Source organism: Phasianus colchicus, chromosome Z, assembly GCF_987193195.1.
Source record: "Phasianus colchicus chromosome Z, bPhaCol1.hap1.1, whole genome shotgun sequence".
Classification (NCBI taxonomy): Eukaryota; Metazoa; Chordata; class Aves; order Galliformes; family Phasianidae; genus Phasianus; species Phasianus colchicus.
In genome coordinates this window covers 62,216,113-62,236,757 of record NC_143476.1, presented here as the reverse complement: position 1 = coordinate 62,236,757, position 20,645 = coordinate 62,216,113, and the positions used below count along the sequence as shown (strand labels likewise).

The following is a 20,645-nucleotide window of genomic DNA, read 5'->3' as shown; positions in this document are numbered from 1 at the left end:
ACAGGAGAGCAGAATTTGATATCTGAAATACAATCTTGCTAGATTTTGAATTAGAATGGAAGAATGAATCTAGTGAAAACATATTAATCTCCAAAATCCTCTTCATATTTTACCCCTACTGATAATTATCAAATATTACCAAATCTTTGGAAATGAAGAAATTGCATTGTTTTTCTCTTATCTATTTAGTCCTTAATATAAATACTTATAAGTTAGTAAAAAAAAAAAAAAAAAAAAAAAAAAACTGCATCCAGTTTTTTATCAGATGTTCAGAACAAAACAATGAAGTAAAAAACATGGATAAAATATTGACTGTTTTCCTCCATTTTTAATCTTATAAATAGTGGAAACCACTGAGAAAGCTCGTCAATATATCTTTCTCTTAGTATGTGTAAGAAAGTAGCCATAAAACTTAACTAAGACTTATATCAATATTGGCTGGTTTAGCAACAAAAAAAAACATAAGCTGTACTCAGTATATATATATATATTTTTGCCTTTTTTTTTTTCCCCTCCCCTGATGATCGTGAAATTCAACGAGAACTTTAACTCCTTTAACACCAAAGAGGGGTTTTAATCCTTATCTTCTGCCTCAGCAACATTGAGAGTAATTGTTCATTACTTAATCCCATTTTTTAACTTTTTTGTTTGTTTGTTTTGTTTTTTTAAGGTCCATTTATTCTTATCTTCATTCACTGCCTTTAGTAATAGTCCCCAGAAGTGTAACAATGTTTTCAATTTTAGTGTCATGTCATCTGTAGTAGGCGTGGCGAGGAAACGGTATGTGACGGGGTCAGGTTTCCTATGCTCAGGGCTTGCCAAACGCTGCCCCACAATAGGACAGCAGGTAAGCAAGGGGTGTGGACAAAGCGGGACAAGAATATTTAAGTGCCTACCACATTTTAATAAACGCCATTTTGCCTCACACACTCTGGGGTCTGTGTGAGCATTTGGTCCCGGCCCGGTTGGGGTCGGTTTCGCTGGCAAGTGGCGCCCTCGGTCGGCAGAGGACGAGCAATGAGAGACTACTACAACAAGTGGTGACCCCGACGTGATCTGCCTATCGAGGGTTAACCACCCGGCGTGCCCGTGAAGCGGAGAAGAGCCTGCGGAGTGGCGGCAGGTCGCTCACGGAAGACACATCGCGGAGAAGATCCTGTGAAGTGGCGGCAGGTCGCGTGTGTAACCATGGAACAGATTATTAAGGTACTTTTGCAGTTTTGTAAGGACTACTGCGGCAAAAATACCCCTTCAAAGAAGGAGGTAGCCGCGGTGCTTTCGGTTTTAAAAAAGGGAGGGGAGCTGGACTCCCCTCAGCAAGTGCTGGATTCGGGTAGGTGGGATTCGCTCACCTCGGCTTTATGCCAACGCGCCATGAATAACCAAAAGGCTGCTGAACTTAAAACCTGGGGCTTGATACTTGGAGCCCTTAAGGCGGCTAAAGAGGAGGGTAAGCTTAAGGTGGAAAAAGGGGTGGAAAGGGCTCCGGGGGGCGGGTCTTTGCTACCTTGCAGTACTGACGACCAAAGCGTGGCGGACAAGATGGCGACGGTTGCCGCGGCGAATGGCGGGGAAGAGGAACTCCCGACCGCATGTCTACCAACCGCTCCGCCCACTCCGCCCGCTCCGCCCCCGCCCTACCCTCCGCGGTCGTTATATCCTTCTTTGGAGGAAGAAAAGGCAAGGGCGGGGCTTCGTCCCAAAGGGGGGAGGGACGGGCGTCTGCTGACTGATTGGGCTAAAGTAAAGGAGGAGGCACAAGACCGGGGCCTTGCGAACCCGGAGGCATTTCCGGTAGTGATTTCCGATGATGATAACCCGATCTGGGTCCCGCTGGACCCGAAAGCGATAGCGAGGGTGCTTGAGGCAGTTGAAAAGAAAGGATTGAAGTCCCCCCTGACAATGAACGCCTTGGAGACATTAATATTGCCGGGACCCCTGTTACCATACGATATTGAGAATCTGATGCGCATGATTTTGAAACCGGTGCAGTATACGCTTTGGAAGGAGGAATGGCAGGCTAGACTTAGACAAATGCTGGTTACAGCCCAGAACGATCAGGGGAATCCGCTTCACGCGTCTAACCTGCAGAGATTGACGGGTAGTACGCCGGGTATGATCACTGCACATGCCCAGCTTACGGAGCTGAGGCCCGGGGAACTAATAGCCACTACAGACGCTGCCCTTGAGGCGTTCAGAAGGCTCGCAAGAAATGCTGAGCCGTCTACTCCGTGGACGGAGATTGCACAAGGTCCCACTGAATCCTTCCAGGATTTTGCGGATAGGTTGATCAAGGCAGTGGAGGGATCGGAGCTGCCTAGGGCAGTGCACGGCCCCGTGATCCTGGATTGCCTCTATCAAAAGTCGAGCTCGGACGTACGGGCTCTATTACGGGCGGCGCCAGACAGGTTCCACACCCCCGGTGAGGTCCTTAAGTATGTGATGGACAAGCAAAAGTCTCAATCATCAGTGGCAAGCGAGGTTGCTGCAGCGGTAGCTGAGGTGATGCTAGCGCATGGGGTTGCCGGGCGGCAGAGTCCAGATCGCCCGCCTGGGCCATGCTTCAGGTGCGGTCAATTAGGTCATTTCAAGGCACAGTGTAAGAGCAACGGGGGTATAGTGTGCCAAATGTGCGGGAGGAGAGGTCACACTGCACCGCAATGTAGAGCTCGTGGGCTGCGATCTCGAGGTAGGGGGGATGAGGGTCCCTCTTACGATTCACGGGATTCTCAGGAAAGGCGGGCTTTGGATCTAGGCCTGCCACTAGCTGCGCTATCGTTGAGCTGCGGGGAGCGCCCCTTGGTGAAGATTACAGCCGCAATTACGGAGCTTCCCGCTGGCTCCCCAGGGCCGCGATCTATTTTCCTTACCGCCCTGGTGGACTCAGGAGCGGATGTGACGGTTTTTGCGGAGTCCGACTGGCCGCCCACGTGGCCAACGGGGGCCACTCAAACTATAGCGGGAGTGGGGGGAACTGCTCCAACGCGGAGGTCAGCCAAGCAGATCGAGATAATCGTGGTCAACAGAGACGGTTCCCTGGAGAAGCCCGTCCTGCTGACCCCGCTGGTAGCGCAGGTACCGGGAACCCTGTTGGGGCGAGATTACCTGCGGGGTGTGTCTGCTCGGATACAACTGCAGGCCTTAATTGCCCGGTGGGCAGGCACAGATCCGCGGCTGAAGCCATACAACGAGACCTCTTGGACTGTGGTCAGTCCTGTGAACACGGAGGCTTTCTCCATTACTTCGGGTTATTGCGGGTATACCAAAAATGAAACACGGGTCTTCACAGGGCGCAATACAACCTGCTTGTCAAAGGGTGGGGTCCTTTCTAAATCTAGCGGTAGATCCTCATTTAATTGTACGGCAGTTTGGGACTTTTATGGGTATGGGTTCACTTTCAAACGGGGGGTCAACGAGGTGCTATGGAATAACAAAACGGCTAAGGCGTTGCCCCCTGGAATCTTTCTGATCTGTGGGGATAGAGCCTGGCAGGGCATCCCGCACAATGCCTTAGGAGGACCCTGTTACCTAGGGGAACTGACATTACTGTCTCCGAATTTCACGACATGGATGCAGTATGGCCCGAGCATCACGGGTCACCATCGTCGCCGAAAGCGTTCGAGCCCTCTCCCGGAGAATTGTAACGATGAGGTAGAGTTATGGAGTGCCACAGCACGGATATTCGCATCATTTTTCGCCCCTGGGGTTGCTGCAGCACAGAGCTTGGCTCAGATAGAACGCCTAGCATGTTGGTCAGCTAAGCAGGCGAATTTAACAACATTAATATTGAATGCGATGCTAGAAGACACAAACAGCATTCGGCATGCGGTGCTGCAAAACAGAGCAGCCATCGACTTCTTGCTCCTGGCACAGGGGCATGGATGTGAAGACCTAGAAGGAATGTGTTGCTTCAATCTTAGCGACCACAGTGTATCCATCCATAAAGCGCTGAAAGCCCTGCGAGACCATACGGAGAAGATCCAAGTGGAGGACGACCCCATCGGGGACTGGCTGAGAAGTGTGTTTGGCAACTTTGGAGGATGGGTTGCGAAAATTATTAAGGTAGTTGCGCTAGTATTGCTCGCAATAATTTGTATTGCGGCCATTTTGCCGTGCATAATCATGTGTTTCCAGAATTGCCTCACAAGGATCATGTGGCAAGTTATGGACCAACGGATTCTGTATCACAAAACGAAGGAACAGTTGTGAGAGATGTACTCGCGTTGCGATCGCGCTGTTACGGGATATTCCTGAGCATAGGGAGGGGGAAATGTAGTAGGCGTGGCGAGGAAACGGTATGTGACGGGGTCAGGTTTCCTATGCTCAGGGCTTGCCAAACGCTGCCCCACAATAGGACAGCAGGTAAGCAAGGGGTGTGGACAAAGCGGGACAAGAATATTTAAGTGCCTACCACATTTTAATAAACGCCATTTTGCCTCACACACTCTGGGGTCTGTGTGAGCATTTGGTCCCGGCCCGGTTGGGGTCGGTTTCGCTGGCAAGTGGCGCCCTCGGTCGGCAGAGGACGAGCAATGAGAGACTACTACAACAGTCATCCTCAAACAATGCAGAGGTGAAAAAGCCTGCAGGTTGAATATAAATCAGGTTTGTTTATTTTTGCTGTATTGGTTATGGAGATCATTTACATATAGAAAAGCAGAACACATAAGCAACAGTCATTAGTTAGAATCCAGAACAGTTATCTTGAAAGAATATGTACAATTTTTTTTATAATATGTGTGATTCAGAGTTGTTCATTACCTTTAAACTTAAAATGATATAACAAATATGGTAGATCATCATATACACATCACGGCATACTCTTGAAAGCACATCTTAATATTATTATTTTTGAAATCATTGCATGACTATGCTACAGCCAAAGAGAATAGTTATATTAATGTGCAATGACAGTGGTGTCAGAATTATGTCAAGCAAATTCATATTAGCATAAAAGAAAAAAAGTATCAGAATCTCTGAATGGAGGAGGTCGTCAGAATCTGTGTAAGTGACTTGTATTAGTTCTGGCAACAGAACTGTACCTGTGAGTGATCAGGTGGTAACTGTGCCATACGATCAGCCCACAATGCCCACGTTAATATGTCACACCAAACACTGTTATAAATGAAATATTTGTCTTTGATTCCTGTTTAATTCTATCAGAAAATTATGTTGCCTGTTCAAGACATCTTAAGTAGAATACTATTACAGAAATATTTATATTGTTACTATATATATATATCTTTTGTTTTCACCTTGTTTTTCTATTGCATTAGCAGTATTTCATGTTTGCTTTTGATGTGAGCATACTGAAGTCTTTCCAACAGAAGCACGCATGGCATACATTAAAGAAATTGAAACAGTGTTATTTCTCCTCCATACACTACAGCAACTTTGCCACATTCTCAACCTTCAGGCAGACCTTCAAATTCTCAATTATGGACATCATTTAACCACCTCTCTCACAAGACTCTAATTTTTAGCAGAAGAATATCCCTTATGTGCAGGAACTATCTGTTGCCATGTTAGCATAGAATCATAGAAAGGCCTGGGTTGTAAAGAACCTTAAAGATCATCTAATTTCAGCACCCATGCTGTGTCCAAGTTTGCCAACCACTAAACTAGGCTGCCCAGAGCCACATCCAGCCTGACTTTGAATGCCTCCAGGGATAGGGCATCCACAACTTCCTTGGGCAACCTCTTCCAGTGCATCACCAACCTCTGAGTGAAAAACTTACTCCTAGTAACTAATCTAAACCTCCCCTGTCTTTCTTTAAGACCATTCCCCCTTGTCCTATCACTATACACCCTTGTAAACAGCCACTGCCTCTTCTGTTTATATGCTCCCTTTAAATATTGGAAGGCCACAATGAGGGCTGAAGCCTACTCTTCTCTAAGCTAAACAAGCCCAGTTCCCTCAACCTTTCTTCATAGAAGATGTGCTCCAGCCCTCTAATCAAATTAGTGGTCCTTCTCTGGACCTATTCCAAGAACTTTGCGTCCTTCTTGTCCTGGGGACCCCAGGACTCAGTAGTCCAGAAGAAGCTTCACTAGAGATGAGTAGAGGGGGACAACCACCTCCCTTTCCCTACTGGCCACACATTTTTTAATGTAGCCCAGACTATAGTTGGCCTTCAGGGCTGCAAGCGCACACTGCTGGCTCATGTCCAGCTCCTGATCCACCAGGAGCCCCAAGTCCTTCTCACTGAAAATCTCACTGCCAGCTTAACTTTCATCCTCCTCTCATCCTTTTCTCCAGAAATTCTTAACTATTTAGGTTTTCTGTCTCTCTGCTACCTATTAGCTTTATTTAAACAACTCTGCAACAATGCTAAATCTTCAATGCTATAAACATGGCCCTTTTTCGTAAAGGTGTGTTTTTTTGCTGCTGCTGCTTCTTCCTATTATGATTTTAATAATAGTAGTAGTTGTAGTAGTGCTAGTAGCAGTAAAGTGGCTTATTTAGACCTTCTGTTTAGCGAAAAACTCAAAACAACTTGATAGGTTATCATTAATTCATTTACATTTATTGGTTCACGCCACTTATTTTTAACAGTCTTGGCAACATACAATGTTGCTAATAACTGCAGTTTTCTAGTTTTAGTGTTACTTCCCTCTGTGAAAGTAGTTCAGAAGCAGCGTGTCTCAGATGTCTAAAGGAAATAGAATTTTCTGCCCCAACTCTTGATTGTAAATGTTTTCCTTCCTGCTGAATTGTAGATTGAATTCATTAACTTTCAAAGGATGCTTTTTTGAACCTTAGCATACTATTTAACACCTATGCTATACAAAGTTTGTATTGCTTGATGCAGTATATGTGAAGGACAGGGACAATTTCTTGTAGACAAAATTAATACAATTTTTATGTTAATGAATTATGAAAGATAATCTTTTAAGAAACTTCCTACTTGAAAAAACATGAGGTAAGGAAGTGACAAAAGCCAAGTGCTTGCTTTGGCAAACAGGTAAGTGGCAATATGGAAATGGTGAGGATATAAATGGTACATCAAAACATCCCAATACATACATAGTAAGCAGGATACTGAAAGAAGAATGACTTTCCTGCTGTTACTTGCTTTTCACATTGCAGTGTAATTCTTTAAAATATATTCTTTATGAAATGTTGCATTTCTGGCCCAGCACACAGCCTTTGACTTCAGAGAGCCCATTTCTTCAGGGTATTTATAGAACACAATACACACAAAAGGAGAACTGGGCAAATGAAAGTATATTGATGAACCTTTCTTCTGCAGAAGAATTTGATAAAAATAAATTATTTACACATTAGTGTAGCAAACTCTGATGAGTTACACATTGGTGTAGCACAATAATAATGTCATTTTCTTTCCTTCAGATCACTGACCATAGAGATGCAGTAAACCAATGAAAAATAGGTACACTAGGAATTGTCTCAAACATTTGCAAGATAGGACCATCTCCAAGACAACAAATTGAAGGCTGGAGTCTTAATGGAGCCATGAAAACAAGGGAAGGACCTTGCTCTGTTCTAAACATTCCTAAACATTCCTGTTTTGCAACATAAGTTTTGTCTGCAAATTTACTTCTTACAAATTTGCTTACTGCCATCTCGTTTGTTCACAACCTTGGGATGGCACACTTGTAAATCTCGCAGGCATAAAAGGAGCCTCAGAGGAGCTCTGGAAGCTTTCAAAACTTTGGGAAAAGCACGTTCATAAACCAAGGAACCCTTCCTCCATTTGCTGCTGCTTGGAACAGCACTGGAACGCAGAAGGATGATCTCTTCCTCTGTCTGGCCCTCTCTGTTTTCTTTCTTTTCTGTCTCTCTCTTGTTTCTCTTGTTTTCTCACAAAATTGTTACGTAGTACAAGACTTATTTTGATTTCTTGTAAAGTCATAGTTTAGTCGTGCAACTTAGACAGATATAAGAGTGCCAGTATTTTTAAGATAACTGTAGTAGAGAAATGTATTTGGACCTTGAATATCAGTTTTACTTTAATCTAATGGAGGAAGGTGGGGGAGGAGGAGAGAGCAATTTGAGAATTTGCTCACCCCTCCTTCCCTACATGAAGAGATGTGACAGTATGTAAGCCCGAGTATTTTGGAAACTTTCCAGTTTGGATAATTGCATTCTGTCTACCAACAATTCTCCTGCAGTTTCAATTAGATACAGTGTTCTTTTTTTACTGTCCTGAGCTCTTGAGCAGTATTGGTGCTCTCAGTTTAACAGCTGCCACTTTTCACTGTGGAAGCACTCACATTTCGGTATTAATGAGATGAGCTTTATAAGAGTGCTTTCAATTGCTCACATTATGACTTTTAAGCTGCAATCTGTAACAGGAAAAAATAGATGCTATGTGAAGTTAGGATTACTCAGAAAAAGTTCAGAGAGCTTATTAAAAAGTGAAATTCCTTCTATAAAATAAGAATGCAAAGAAGACCTGAAAATCTGAGTTTCCGTGGAACAAAATTCCTAGTAGAATAATTATCATTCCACTATTATTCTCCTCACATCTTCTCATAGAGTTTATTTATTTATTGCTAGGAAAGGCTGAGACTAACTTCAGTCCACAGCCATCCACATCTCCTGCTTCCTTTCAAGTAGCTCTGGAGGGCAATAAGGTCTCCTGAGTCTCTTTCAGACTAAACAATCCCAGTTCTCTCAGTTAGACTCTGTAAGACTTGAGCTGCAGACCCTATGGCAACTTTGTTGCCTTTGTTTGGACATGGTCCAAGGCATGAGTGTATTTCTGGTAATGAGGGGTCCAACACTGAGCACAACACCTGAATTCAGTGTTACCATTGTTGAGTACAGGTGGATGATCACCTTCCTAGTCCTGCTAAGTACACTACTTCTAATAAAAGCAAGGTTGCCATGGTCTTCATGGCCACTTGGGCAAACTGCTGGCTCACATTCACAGAATCACAATATCACAGATTGGCCAGGGTTGGAAGGGACCTCAAGGATCATGAATCATGAAACCACATGCAGGACCGCCAACCTTCCCACCTAATGCTAGACCAGGCTGCCCAGGGCCCCATCTAATCTGGCCTTGAATATTTCCAGGGATGGGGCATCCACAACTTCTCTGGGCAGCCTGTTCCAGCACCTCACCACTCTCATAGTAAAGAACTTCCTCCTGACATCCAACCTAAATCTTCCCTCCCTCAACTTAGAACCATTTCCCCTTGTCCTGCCATTATCTACCCTTGTAAAGAGCTGACTTCCCTCCTGTTTATAGGCTTCCTTTCAGTACTGGAAGGCCACAATTAGGTCACTCCACAGCCTTCTTTTCTCCAGGCTGAACAAGCCCAGCTCCCTCAGCCTGTCTTCATAGGGGAGGTGCTCCAGTTCCCTCATCATCTCTGTGGCTCTTCCCTCCAACTAGTTGGACCCTCTCCAACAGCTCTCTGTCTTTCTTGTACTGGGGGCTCCAGACCTGGACACGGTATTCCAGATGGGGCCTCACAAGAGGAGAGTAGAGAGGGAAAATCACCTTCCAAACCCTGCTGACCACCCCTCTTCTGATGGAGCCCAGGATACCATTCAGATGTCAGTTGATTAATATTCCAAGATCCTTTTATTTACTGCTGCTTTCCAGCCACTCTTCCCCATGCTTGCAGCACTACATGAGGCTACTGTGACCAAACTGAAGTGCCCACTACTTCATTGTGTTGAACCTCACACAACTGGCCTCATCCTGTTGATCTAGCCTATCCAGATCCCTCTAAAGAGACTTCATACTCACAGGCAGATCAACACGTCTTCCCAAATTGGTGTCTTCTGCATATTTACAAGTTTGCACTCAATCTCTTCATCTTGGTCATCTGTCTGGATATTGAACAACACTGGCCCCAGTACTGATCCCTGAGGAACACTACTAATAAGCAGTTGCCACTTAGATTTAAATCCATTTACCATCACAATCTGTGCCCAACCATCCAGCTTGTTTTTTACCCAGTGAAAAGTACAGCTGTCCAAGCAGTGGGATGACAGTTTATCCAGGAGAATACTGTAAGAGACAAAGGTATATTGAAGTCTAGATAGACTACATCTATGAACCCATGCTGGGTAGGCCTCATTGCACTCAAGATGATCTGCTCCATGAACTTTCCTGTCAGACTGACAGGAATGTAATAACCTAGATCCTCCTTCTGATCCCTATTGTAGACAGCATCTACTATGCCACCCCATTTTTCCTCCTTCCTTGCCTACCCCTTCTTAATAGCATATAGCCTTTCAGTGCAGCACTCCAGTCATAAAAATGATCTCACCATGTTTTGGTGATGGTGACTAAGTCATAGTTTCCCTGCAGCACAATGGCATCTAGTTCCACCCCCCCCCTCCCCCATTGTTGTCCATAATGTATGTATCGGCATGGATGCACTTAAGCTATCTTGTTGGTTTTATCCCCAGCTCTAGCATGTTGCTCCTAAGCTCAACTCTAGCGAGCCTGGTTTTTACTTCAAAACTAGTCTAAAGCCCTCTCAATGAACCCTGCCAAATCCTGGGCTAGAATTCTCCCCCCCCCTTTGAAACAGGCAGACCTCATCTGTTTCCAGCAGCACTAATGATGAATAAACTGCCCCATGATTAAATAAATAAATAAGTAAATTTCCTTCACTGGCACCTGCCTCTTAGCCATCTGTTAACCAGGTAGGCTTCCTTGTTTCTCTCAACATTTGTCCCTGCTACTGAAGGGATCAAAGAAAACACCACCTGAGCTCCAGCTCTTTCAACCAACTGCCCCAGTACCCTAAAGTCCCTTTTGATATCTTTCAGTCTTCTTCTAACATCACTGCTGTCAATCTGAATTGCTAGTAGGTAATAACTGAAGAACTCTACCAAATCAGGGTACTTCCTGACCTGCCCTTGATGGGCAGGAAAATTTGCTCTGATTAGAATCAAATCGTCCTATTCGACCATCTGTTCCCCTTTCAAGAGAATGGTCTGTAACCAGTATGCTTCCTTTGTTTTGGCAGAAGCAATTTTGAGGCTAGAGTTAATTTCTTTTTTTTTTTCTTTTTTTGTTTGTTTTTGTGGGCTTCTTTTTTTTTTTTTTTTTTTTTTAATTCATTGTTTATTTCTCATTAAAAAAAAAATGTGTGTGGAAACTAAAGAAAACATTCAGAGATTCAGATTTCAGCATTCAAAATTCAAGTTCCATCACTGAAAACTTCTTTAATATGTAAGCACATTAAATGCCACATGGTAAAAGACTGAGCATGTCCACAGATCTTGCAAAAAAAGAGAAAGAGATATGGACCATCTTAATTTCAAATTGAATGTTTGAAGAATGCTGCTGTTTCTCAAACATCTCTTGGTATGCACTATAAAAGTATCTACAGAGGAAGCAAGCCTTAAAAGTAACTATCAGTTATTTATGAAGTCAACAGGTTATATGGTGTAGCAAATGGTTATAATAAAATAAAATCTCAGCAGTGGGTGGATTTTTAGAGATACCTACATAAATTTTGTGGCAAGATAAGGAAAGAATAGGTACTAAATAATAGATGTTCTATTCTTAAAATAAAAGCATGACTGTCTATAGTCTTTTTTTTTTTTTTTTTTTTTTTTTTTTTTAAGTTTTAATCAGCTTAATCACTTTAATCAAGGTGCCTCTTTTTCCACTTTATATTAATTAGATGTGGTTAAAGAATTATAAGATACTAGTGGTAGAAACCATGTAAAATGGTAAAATGTAGAAATACTGGTAAATACTTTGTGGAACAATTAGTTATGAAAAAATTCTGGGTTTATGTGTTTATCTTGCTAAGTCTACCTTGGATCTTCACAATTACTATATAATAAAATCAATAAACAATTACTTGTCAAAGACTGCCAACAGCTATTTCTGAAATAAAATGTATTTAGATAGGAATTACATTTTATACTGGATTTTTTTTTTGTTTGTTTCTTTTCAGAACGAAAAAAAAAAAAGTAGAAAATTACATACAGTGATTCTATTTGCATATGAAAAAAAAGCCGACCAAAAATCAATATTTCCCATAATTCTGCGAAATACAAATACTTATTTACACAAATTCCATTTCATAAAATGTTTCATAAGGCTGAAATCTTCTATTTCTCTTTACTAATTACTTCACCTTCCAGCATACTTTATTAGATCACTGAATCATGACAAATTATTCTTTACTTATTAAGATACTCAGTTCACTCAGATGAACTAACAAATTAAAATGTAATATGAAATGATAACACAGAATATTAGTGCTTCTGATGTGCGAAGGAATTAATAACCAGAGAAAATTTTGCCCCTTATTAAAACATTCTCACATTGATAATATTGAATGAAATGCAATTTTGAGGAATTCAGAGAAAAAAAAAAAATAAACTACAAGAAAATATCATATGGGTTTGGGTGCTTATCTATTTATTTATTTTTCTCTTGTTCTTCTTCAGAACCAGCCATATTTCTTTTACATATTACTGAAGGTTAGAAATCAATCAAGTGTGTTTTTGCCATCCCTGCCTCCAGCTATGGTAATTATCAATCTGAGGTTTTGTCTCTTTCTCTCTGTCTCTCCCTCTCTCTCTTTCTGCTTTATTTTTTAACTGTGCTTAGCCAAGAGGAAAATGAACCACAGTACTTATCAGCACAATGCATACATCAGTGAAACTGAAGGCAAATGACCACAACTGGAAACACAGATTGTCTGGAAATCCATTAGTAATAGTAGTACTAGTACTAGAAGCAATAATAATAACAATAATAATAATAAACCTAGGCTAGAGCTAAATATTAGATGTAGAAAAGTCATGAAAACTGGTGATATAAGTTATTTTAACACTGGATCAGAAAGGCTGTCAGAATGTCAACTAACAGAGGTGAAGTTGGGAGACATGCAAAAAGGACTAAGAAAAGGCTTCCTATAATAATGATATAAAAAATTCTTCACGCATGTACACGTTTGCATTCAGTTTGAAAAAAAAAAAAAAAAAAGTAATACAATTTTTAATAAAAAGAGCTTTGACCAGAAAGATGGTAGCTACTAAATGACCAGCTAAGGAACAATACTGCAAGAATAACAATAATGATAGTAATGGTGATAATCATAATGATGATAATAGTGATGGTGATGATAATAATAATAAACCTTGGGGTCTTAAGTGGAACAATGACCGTACGCACTAAAATAACATAGATATTTATGATTAATGACAACAGATAGAAAATCATTTTAAAATAATATCTACCATTTTTTTTAGATTAATTGTGATAATAATTATATATTTTTAAATTTGTCTGAAGCCTTCATCTGGCAAGTGATATAATTTTATGGGCAGTTGAATTTGACAATATTTGTTTATATGTTTTATATACTAATTATTTGTAATAAAATTATATAAGAATTAATGATTGCAATGTATATAAAAACCTACTATAGCATTAAATATTTCTATTTAAATAAATACATATTTGTATCTTTATTGAGTCTTAATTTATTAAGAAAAATATTCTTATATCATTATATCTGAGTTGATGCAGGCATTACAAAGACTAAAAAAAAACAAAAAACACCACCACCACCACCAACAACAAAAACCCAGCAGTTTAATGTTTTAAATTGCTGGATAAACTATAAATCCCTGAAATGATTCATATACAATCTATATTTCAAAAGTAATTGTAGTTTTTGTTAATTAATACTCATAATTAATGCAACATTGTGAAATACAGTTAAGTACAGATGTTGAATGCTCAACATCTCTCTATTAAAATCATCATTACAATGTATGTAAATGTTCACTAAAATTCAGCTGTCCAAAACACAGAATGAAATGTATGTGTGGTGGCTGAAGAACTTTATAAATTAAATCTATACATTCATTTAGAGTTTGTGTAAGTATTAATTCCCTTGTTAAAAGAGGATTATGAAACTAGTGAGATCACAGGACTCAGTAATGGGAATTGTTTAAAAAATATATATATACAAACAATGTAGCAATTTGAGAAATTCATTTTTCTGTAGCATATTATCTTCGTGCATGAAGGGATGAGAGAATTGGATTTCAATGGCTGTTTAGAAAAACAGGTGTCTAGAATATTAACATTTGGTTTTCAAATGTTTCAATTCAAGTATTAGCTGCATTGTTGTTTTCTGATATTATGTCTGGAGATATCTTTACCTTTCCCTCATATTTTTAAATGTATATTTTAAAGTTAATGTTGCTGTTGCTTTGCCTTTATTTATTTATTAAATTCACTTTTAGATTATTCTTGTATTATTACCTGGTTAAAACACAAAATGCATTGAAGACTGATCTTCTCCACTAAACTAATTATTTTTGGAGAGAGCTAATACTTAGACGTATCCATCCATTTCTCTGCCACTGGAGCAGTCTCCATGAAAAGTTCTCTCTTAGATTCATTCTCTGCTGAAGGAATCAGTCTGTGCCCTTTCTTCACATCTGTGTGTGTGTTTGTCAGCTCATGCGTGTGTACTTATATCTGCGTATCCATTTTTCTGTCTGAGTGGCACATTTTTACTTTTTTTTTTTTTTTTTTTTTTTTTTTTTTTTTGGTGGGCGGTTACAAAGTTCTCCTGGGCTTGCTGGAAAAGATGAATTAATGACTTTTGAATAACTCCATTTTTCATTTATACTTTTTCATAATGCCTGAGCATAATAATCCTAAATAAGTTTTAAATGTATGTTATTTGAATAAGCCTAGTCTACAGTTTGACTAAACAAATAGGTACTATGTATATGAGAATGAGTGTAGGAATCACATCTGGCTTTTTCTGCTACAGTGATAAAACTATTGGCTAATTTAGGCAGGAAAACATCTCTGGAGGTCATCTGGTCTAACAATGCATGGCCCCTCTGCATTACCTAGTACTGTTGGCCCACATACACACAGGCAGAAGTTGTAGGAATAGCAGTTACAATAGAATTTGAAAACTGGTAATTTAGGTTGAATATAGATATTTGTTTTCATTATTTATTTATTTAATTAATTATTTTTAACAAAAGGGACTGATAGTTCCTACATACCCTTGTATCCCTCCGAAAGGCGGTACTAATGAGGAGTTCAACTTCCAATTGGTAGATAAACAATTTTACTAAGGAAGAAAAATGAGATAACTTTATTTGAGAGAACAAATTTTCTAGAAATCCAGTTAATAAGCTTGGGTATTTTTCAAGTTGGGATGAAATGTGTCAATTACTCATGACCCTTTCACGTCTGAAGTCCTCTGCAAGGAAATCAAAGTACTTAACATTGTGTTGTTTCTTTGTTCAATATTCTATCAATACTTGTTTTTCCAACTTCAAAGATGATGGTTTTGTGCTTCTTTGTCTAGACTACAGCATTTTTTTTTTTCCTCTCTGTAAATGTAATGACCTTTATGCCTCTTTCATTTGTAGAACATGACTTAAATGTTTTCAGCAGATAACAACACTTCACCCGAATTTAGGACAAACAAACTGCAACAGTCTACGCCAACAGATGCATCTTCTGCATATGCAAATGCCCTATCTACTTGGTTATGTTTTACAAAGTTAGACCACTAGTTCTGTTTCCAGAAGTTGTTAAAAATCAAAACAGAATGTCTGTCAAACTGACTTTCTATTCTGTTTTCTGTATAACATGTGCTGAAGTTGACTTTCAGGATATATGTTCAGCCATTTGGAAACTATTTCTATTGCCAGCTATAATGGCTAGAGATTTCCTTACCATTCCACCTATAACAAAGAGTGATCACACATGAACTGAATTTGTTAGTCCTAATTCTAAAGCATGTGATCAATTTGTCAAATAAGATTCTCCTGAACCATTACATAATGAAGAGAGCTGCTCAGACTCATCAGTGATTACAATAGCTCCATATAAAGATGATTCTCAAGGACCAGATCAGAGTTGATCCATAACCAATATTGCTTAAGCCCTCTAGGATGATGAAACTTAAAGTCCATCACATTCAGTAGAGATCCATGCAACCTTAGTCTCTCCTCTAGAGGTTTCAGAAGTTCTGATAAGAAATCAGCAGTGAAAAGAATTGTACAATAAACTGCCACAGGCTTTCTTGCTTTAAAAAATGATTATTCAGTGGTTTGTATATAATATAATATATACAATATAAAATTACATAATATAATATGATGTATATTATTATGTGGTATATTAACTCATTAGTTGAGTGGACGTGAATACTATTTGAAATGACTTTGGATACTGAGAAGTCAGTCAGGAAAGAGAAAAGGGAAGATGTGAAGAAGTAGTCAATCTAGTAATAATGCCAGTGAATTAAGCAAGAGCTGCTTGCCATAATTCCCCATAGGACATTGTAGACAATTATAAAAGTTGCTTAGCTCATAGAATGATCTGGATTGGAAGAGAACTCAAGGATCATCAAGCTCCAACCCCACTGCATGCAGGGCCACCAACCTGCATATCTAATACTAGACCAGGCTGCCCAGGCCTCATTCAGTCTGGCCTTGAACATTTCCAGGGATGGGCCATCCACAACTTCTCTGGGCAGCCTGTTCCAGCACCTCACCACTCTCTTGGTAAAGAACCCTTGATATCCAATCTAAATCTTTCCTCCCTCAACTTAGAACCATTTCCCCTTGTCCTGCCATTATCTACCCTTGTGAAGAGCTGACTCCCTTCCTTTATAGGCTCCCTTTCAGTACTGGAAGGCCACAATTAGGTCACCCCACAGCCTTCTTTTTTCCAGGTTGAACAAGTCCAGCTCCCTCAGCCAGTTTTTGTAGGGGAGGTGCTCCAGCCCTCTGATCATCTTTGTTGTCCTCTGGATGCTCTCTAACAGCTATCTGGCTTTCTTGTGCTGGGGGCTCCAGACCTGGACACGGTATTCCACATGGAGCATGATGAGGGCAGAGCAGAAAGGAACTTCACATTCTGTGCTGGCCACCCCTCTTTTGGTGAAACCAGGATACCATTTGCTTTCCAAGCTGAAAGAGCACATTGCTGGCTCATGTTAAGTTTTTCATCCACCAGGATCCCAGGTCCTTCTCTGCAGTGCTATTCTCAAGGATTGTTCCTCCCAGTCTGTAAACATGCCTGGGATTCTTCCAGCCCAAGTGCAAAACCTTGCACTTCACTGTGTTGAACCTCATTAGATTCTCCAGGGCTCTCCTTTCTAGCCTTTTAAGGACCCTCTGAATTGTATCCCTTCAACCACACCACTCAACTTGGAGTCATCAGCAAACTTACTGACAACACTCAATCCCATCATTGATGTCATTAATAAAGATGTAAAAGAGCACTGGCCCCAAAACAAACCTCTGGGGGACACTGCTCATTAGCTGCCTCCTCCTAGTCATAGAACCATTGATCACCACCCTCTGTGGCCTTTCAACAAATTCCTTATCCACCAGGTGGTCCACCCATCAAATCCACATCTCTCCAATCTGGAGATAAGGATGGCTGGGGGACCATGTCAGAGGCCTTGCATAAGTCAACATAAATGCTACTGTTCACCTTCCCCTTGTCCACCAATGCCATCACTCCATCATAGAAGGCCACAAGATTGGTTAGGCATGCCCTTCCTGTGGTGAAGCCGTGCTGGCTTTCTCAGATCACATGCTTAATCCTCGTGTGATCTAGCTTGTCATCCAGGAGGATCTGCTCCATGTTCTTCTTACACAGAGGCACAGAGGTGAGAATCATTGGCCTGTAGTTCCCTACACCCTTCTTGCTCTCTTTCTTATAAATGGGAGTGACATGGCCCTTTTTCCAGCCACCCGAGACCTACCCTGACAGCCACAGCTTTTCAAATATGACGGAGAGTGGCTCAACAATCACCTCAGTCAGCTCCTTCAGAGCCCTGGGACGCATGCCATCCGGCTCCATAGACCTGTATGCATTCAGTGTCATGAGCTGGCCTCAGACTTGCTTTGCCCTTAAAATGGGAGGGGATTTACTCAATCCCAACCTAGAGGTTTAGAGATGCATAATTCAGGGATATAAGAAATATTAGAATCCTGGCTGCCAGCTAAGACCAAGGCAAAGAATTCATTCAGTATCTCAGCTTTCTCTTCATCCGTTGAAGCCAGGTCTCCTTTTACATTTGCCAAAGGAGGTGCACTCACTTTGACCTGTCTCTTCTGGCCAATGTACCAGCCTTCTTATTGTTTTTGACATCCCTTGTCAAGTTCAGTTCTGCCTGCACCTTGGCTTTCCTAATCCCACATCTTCATGTCTGGACAGCATCTTTGTATTCTTCCCAAGTGACATGCTGTTGTTTCTAGAGCTTGTATGTATCTTTCTTTGCTCTCAGTTTGCCCAGCAGGTCCTTGCTGAACCATGCTAATTTCCTACCTCCTCTGCCCGCTTTCTTATTCAGAGGGACAGAAGACTCTTGTGCTCTCAGAAAGGCATTCTTAAAGAGTAACTAGCTTTCCTCAACATTTTTGTTTCTAAGGACAGCATGCCAGGAAATCTCAGCCAACAATTCCTTAAATATTCTAAAGTTTGCTCTTCCAAAGTTCAGGGTCCTGATCCCACTCTGCCAGGCTCACATTCCTCGAGATCACAAACTCAAAGAGGGCACGGTCACTGCAGCCCAGGCTGTCTCCCACCTTAATGCCTTTAATGATCTCTTCCACAGCAGCAGGTGCAGCAATACTTCACATCTAGTTGGTCTGTCCAATAGCTGAACCAGAAAGTTTTCATCAGTAGATTCCAGAAGTCTCCTGGATCTCTTGCAGCTTGCTGTGTGTTTTTTCCAACAGATATCTGAATGATTGAAGTCTCCCACCAGAACAAGAGCCTGTGACCATAATGCTCCCTGCAGCTGAAGCAAGAAGGCATCATCAGCAGGCCCTTCTTGATCAGGTGGCCTGTAATATATCTCCATCACCAGCTAGTCTTCATTAGTCCTATCCCTAATTTTGAGCCACAGGCTCTCAACCTATTCCTGACTGTTTCTCAGAAGGAGCTTCTCACAGTCTATTCTCCTTTGACATAGAAAGCAACTCCACCTTTCCTCCTTTGCCCATCTCTTCTAAAAAGCTGATATCCCTCAATGGTGCTATCCCAGATATGGGAGTCATCCCACCATATTTCGATTATAGCAACAAGGTCATAATTTTCTAAGTGCATCATGGTTTCTAACTTCTTCAGCTTATTTCCCACGTTGTGTGCATTGATTTAAAGGCACTGGGCTTTCTGTCTCACTGCCTTTCTAGAGGATCTAGGATCTCCTAGAGCAACAGCATCTCCCTGCCTTTTTCCATCTCTTTGTACTTCACACTCTTCACCCATCAAGTTCAGTATGAACCCTTGAACTATCCACTCAGTCCCAGTGGCCCTCATTTTGTCCCCTTCATACCAAGTTTAAAAACCTTTTAACGAGTCCCACCAGTTCTTCGGCTAGGATCCTTTTACCTGTTGGAGTCAGGTGAGTTCCATCTGCAGCAACTGGTCAGAGTCTTATAATAACTGTTAGTGGTGCTACACAAACACACAGAAATTCTTGTACATATTTTCAAGAGACAAAGGCTGTATCCTTGAGTTGAATGCCTTCTCCAAGGAGTTCCTTCTTAGAGCATCCAGAAGGACCACCACTGGTACTGAAATAGACTTGTCAACAGCATCTGTTGGTTTGATTCTCTGGAGGATGGTGGGAAGGAAGTTGTATGTTCTACACTGAACACTTCTTAAAAGTGAAGGTAGAGTATTGTAACTCTAAACTTGTAACTTCTAGAGCTTCTCAGAAAAGTATTTGGAAGTTGTAATTTCATAAAGCTATCCTGTATCCTCATACTATGTACAGTGTACCCACAAAATATTTCAAAGTTGTGTTTTAAAGCAAAATAAGACCAATAACAAAAACAAACAACAAACGAAACAAAACAAAAAACCACCACAACAAATATATATATATGTATATATTTCACTCAATTTCTTTCAGAGATAGTTATCACATCTTAGAATAAAATTATTTAGATAAAACTGTCTTGTCTACTCTTTACATACATGTAAGAAAGTGAGTTGTAAAGATGGCATTCATTCTTGCACCTACTTGCAACTGCACAAACATGACCACTGCCAGCAATTTCCTTTGGTTTCCCGAGGATAGATTTGAATGTTAATACACTATTGCTGTTAACAGTGCACTCACTAGTGAGTGTGTTGGGGATCTCATCCAATTAGCATATCATGTACCTATGTGCTATTTGGAGGTAAATAACCTACACCGAAGCATGAACAGGGCTCAGAAACCCCAAGGTTCATAGTGGAAGAGGATGCAAAACACTCCAAGGCTTCATGAGCCTAGTTTCTATCTCTCCGTTGTCCCAGAGTATAATTTTGGCTTATATCGATAAAAGACTGACGTTATTGAAAATCCAGTATGTGTGCACAATAGATTCATAAAAATTCAGTGTCTTCCTCTGAACAATAAGAAAGAATATCCCTATAAAAACAAGAAAATGACAACAACAATAAAGTAAAATGAAACAAAAATGCATATATATGTTGTAATGAATCACTGTAAAGAACATAAATTAAACTATTAATCATAATCTATATATTATATATTCATTTTACATATGAAGCATAATCTATATAAAATCACTCACTTACTAGATAATGAAATTACCACTCTTTTGTTGTTTTGTTGTTGAATGCGGGAATGTTGTTTCTGAGATCATGTCAGATAGTATATTCCAC

The 20,645-nt window shown here is 40.7% G+C and overlaps 1 protein-coding gene across 1 annotated transcript; it reads left to right on the top strand.

The window, feature by feature from the left end:
* The first annotated feature begins 759 nt into the window (after positions 1-759).
* Positions 760-4,442, top strand: LOC149913034 (uncharacterized). Its single transcript, XM_090131549.1, has one exon. It carries the CDS (start codon positions 1,189-1,191, stop codon positions 4,207-4,209), a length of 3,021 nt encoding a protein of 1,006 aa, XP_089987675.1. The 5' UTR covers positions 760-1,188; the 3' UTR covers positions 4,210-4,442.
* The last annotated feature ends 16,203 nt before the right edge of the window (positions 4,443-20,645 follow it).

Excerpts from the sequence above, each read along its gene's own strand:
- LOC149913034 (XM_090131549.1), top strand. The coding sequence starts at position 1,189 with ATGGAACAGATTATTAAGGTACTTTTGCAGTTTTGTAAGGACTACTGC.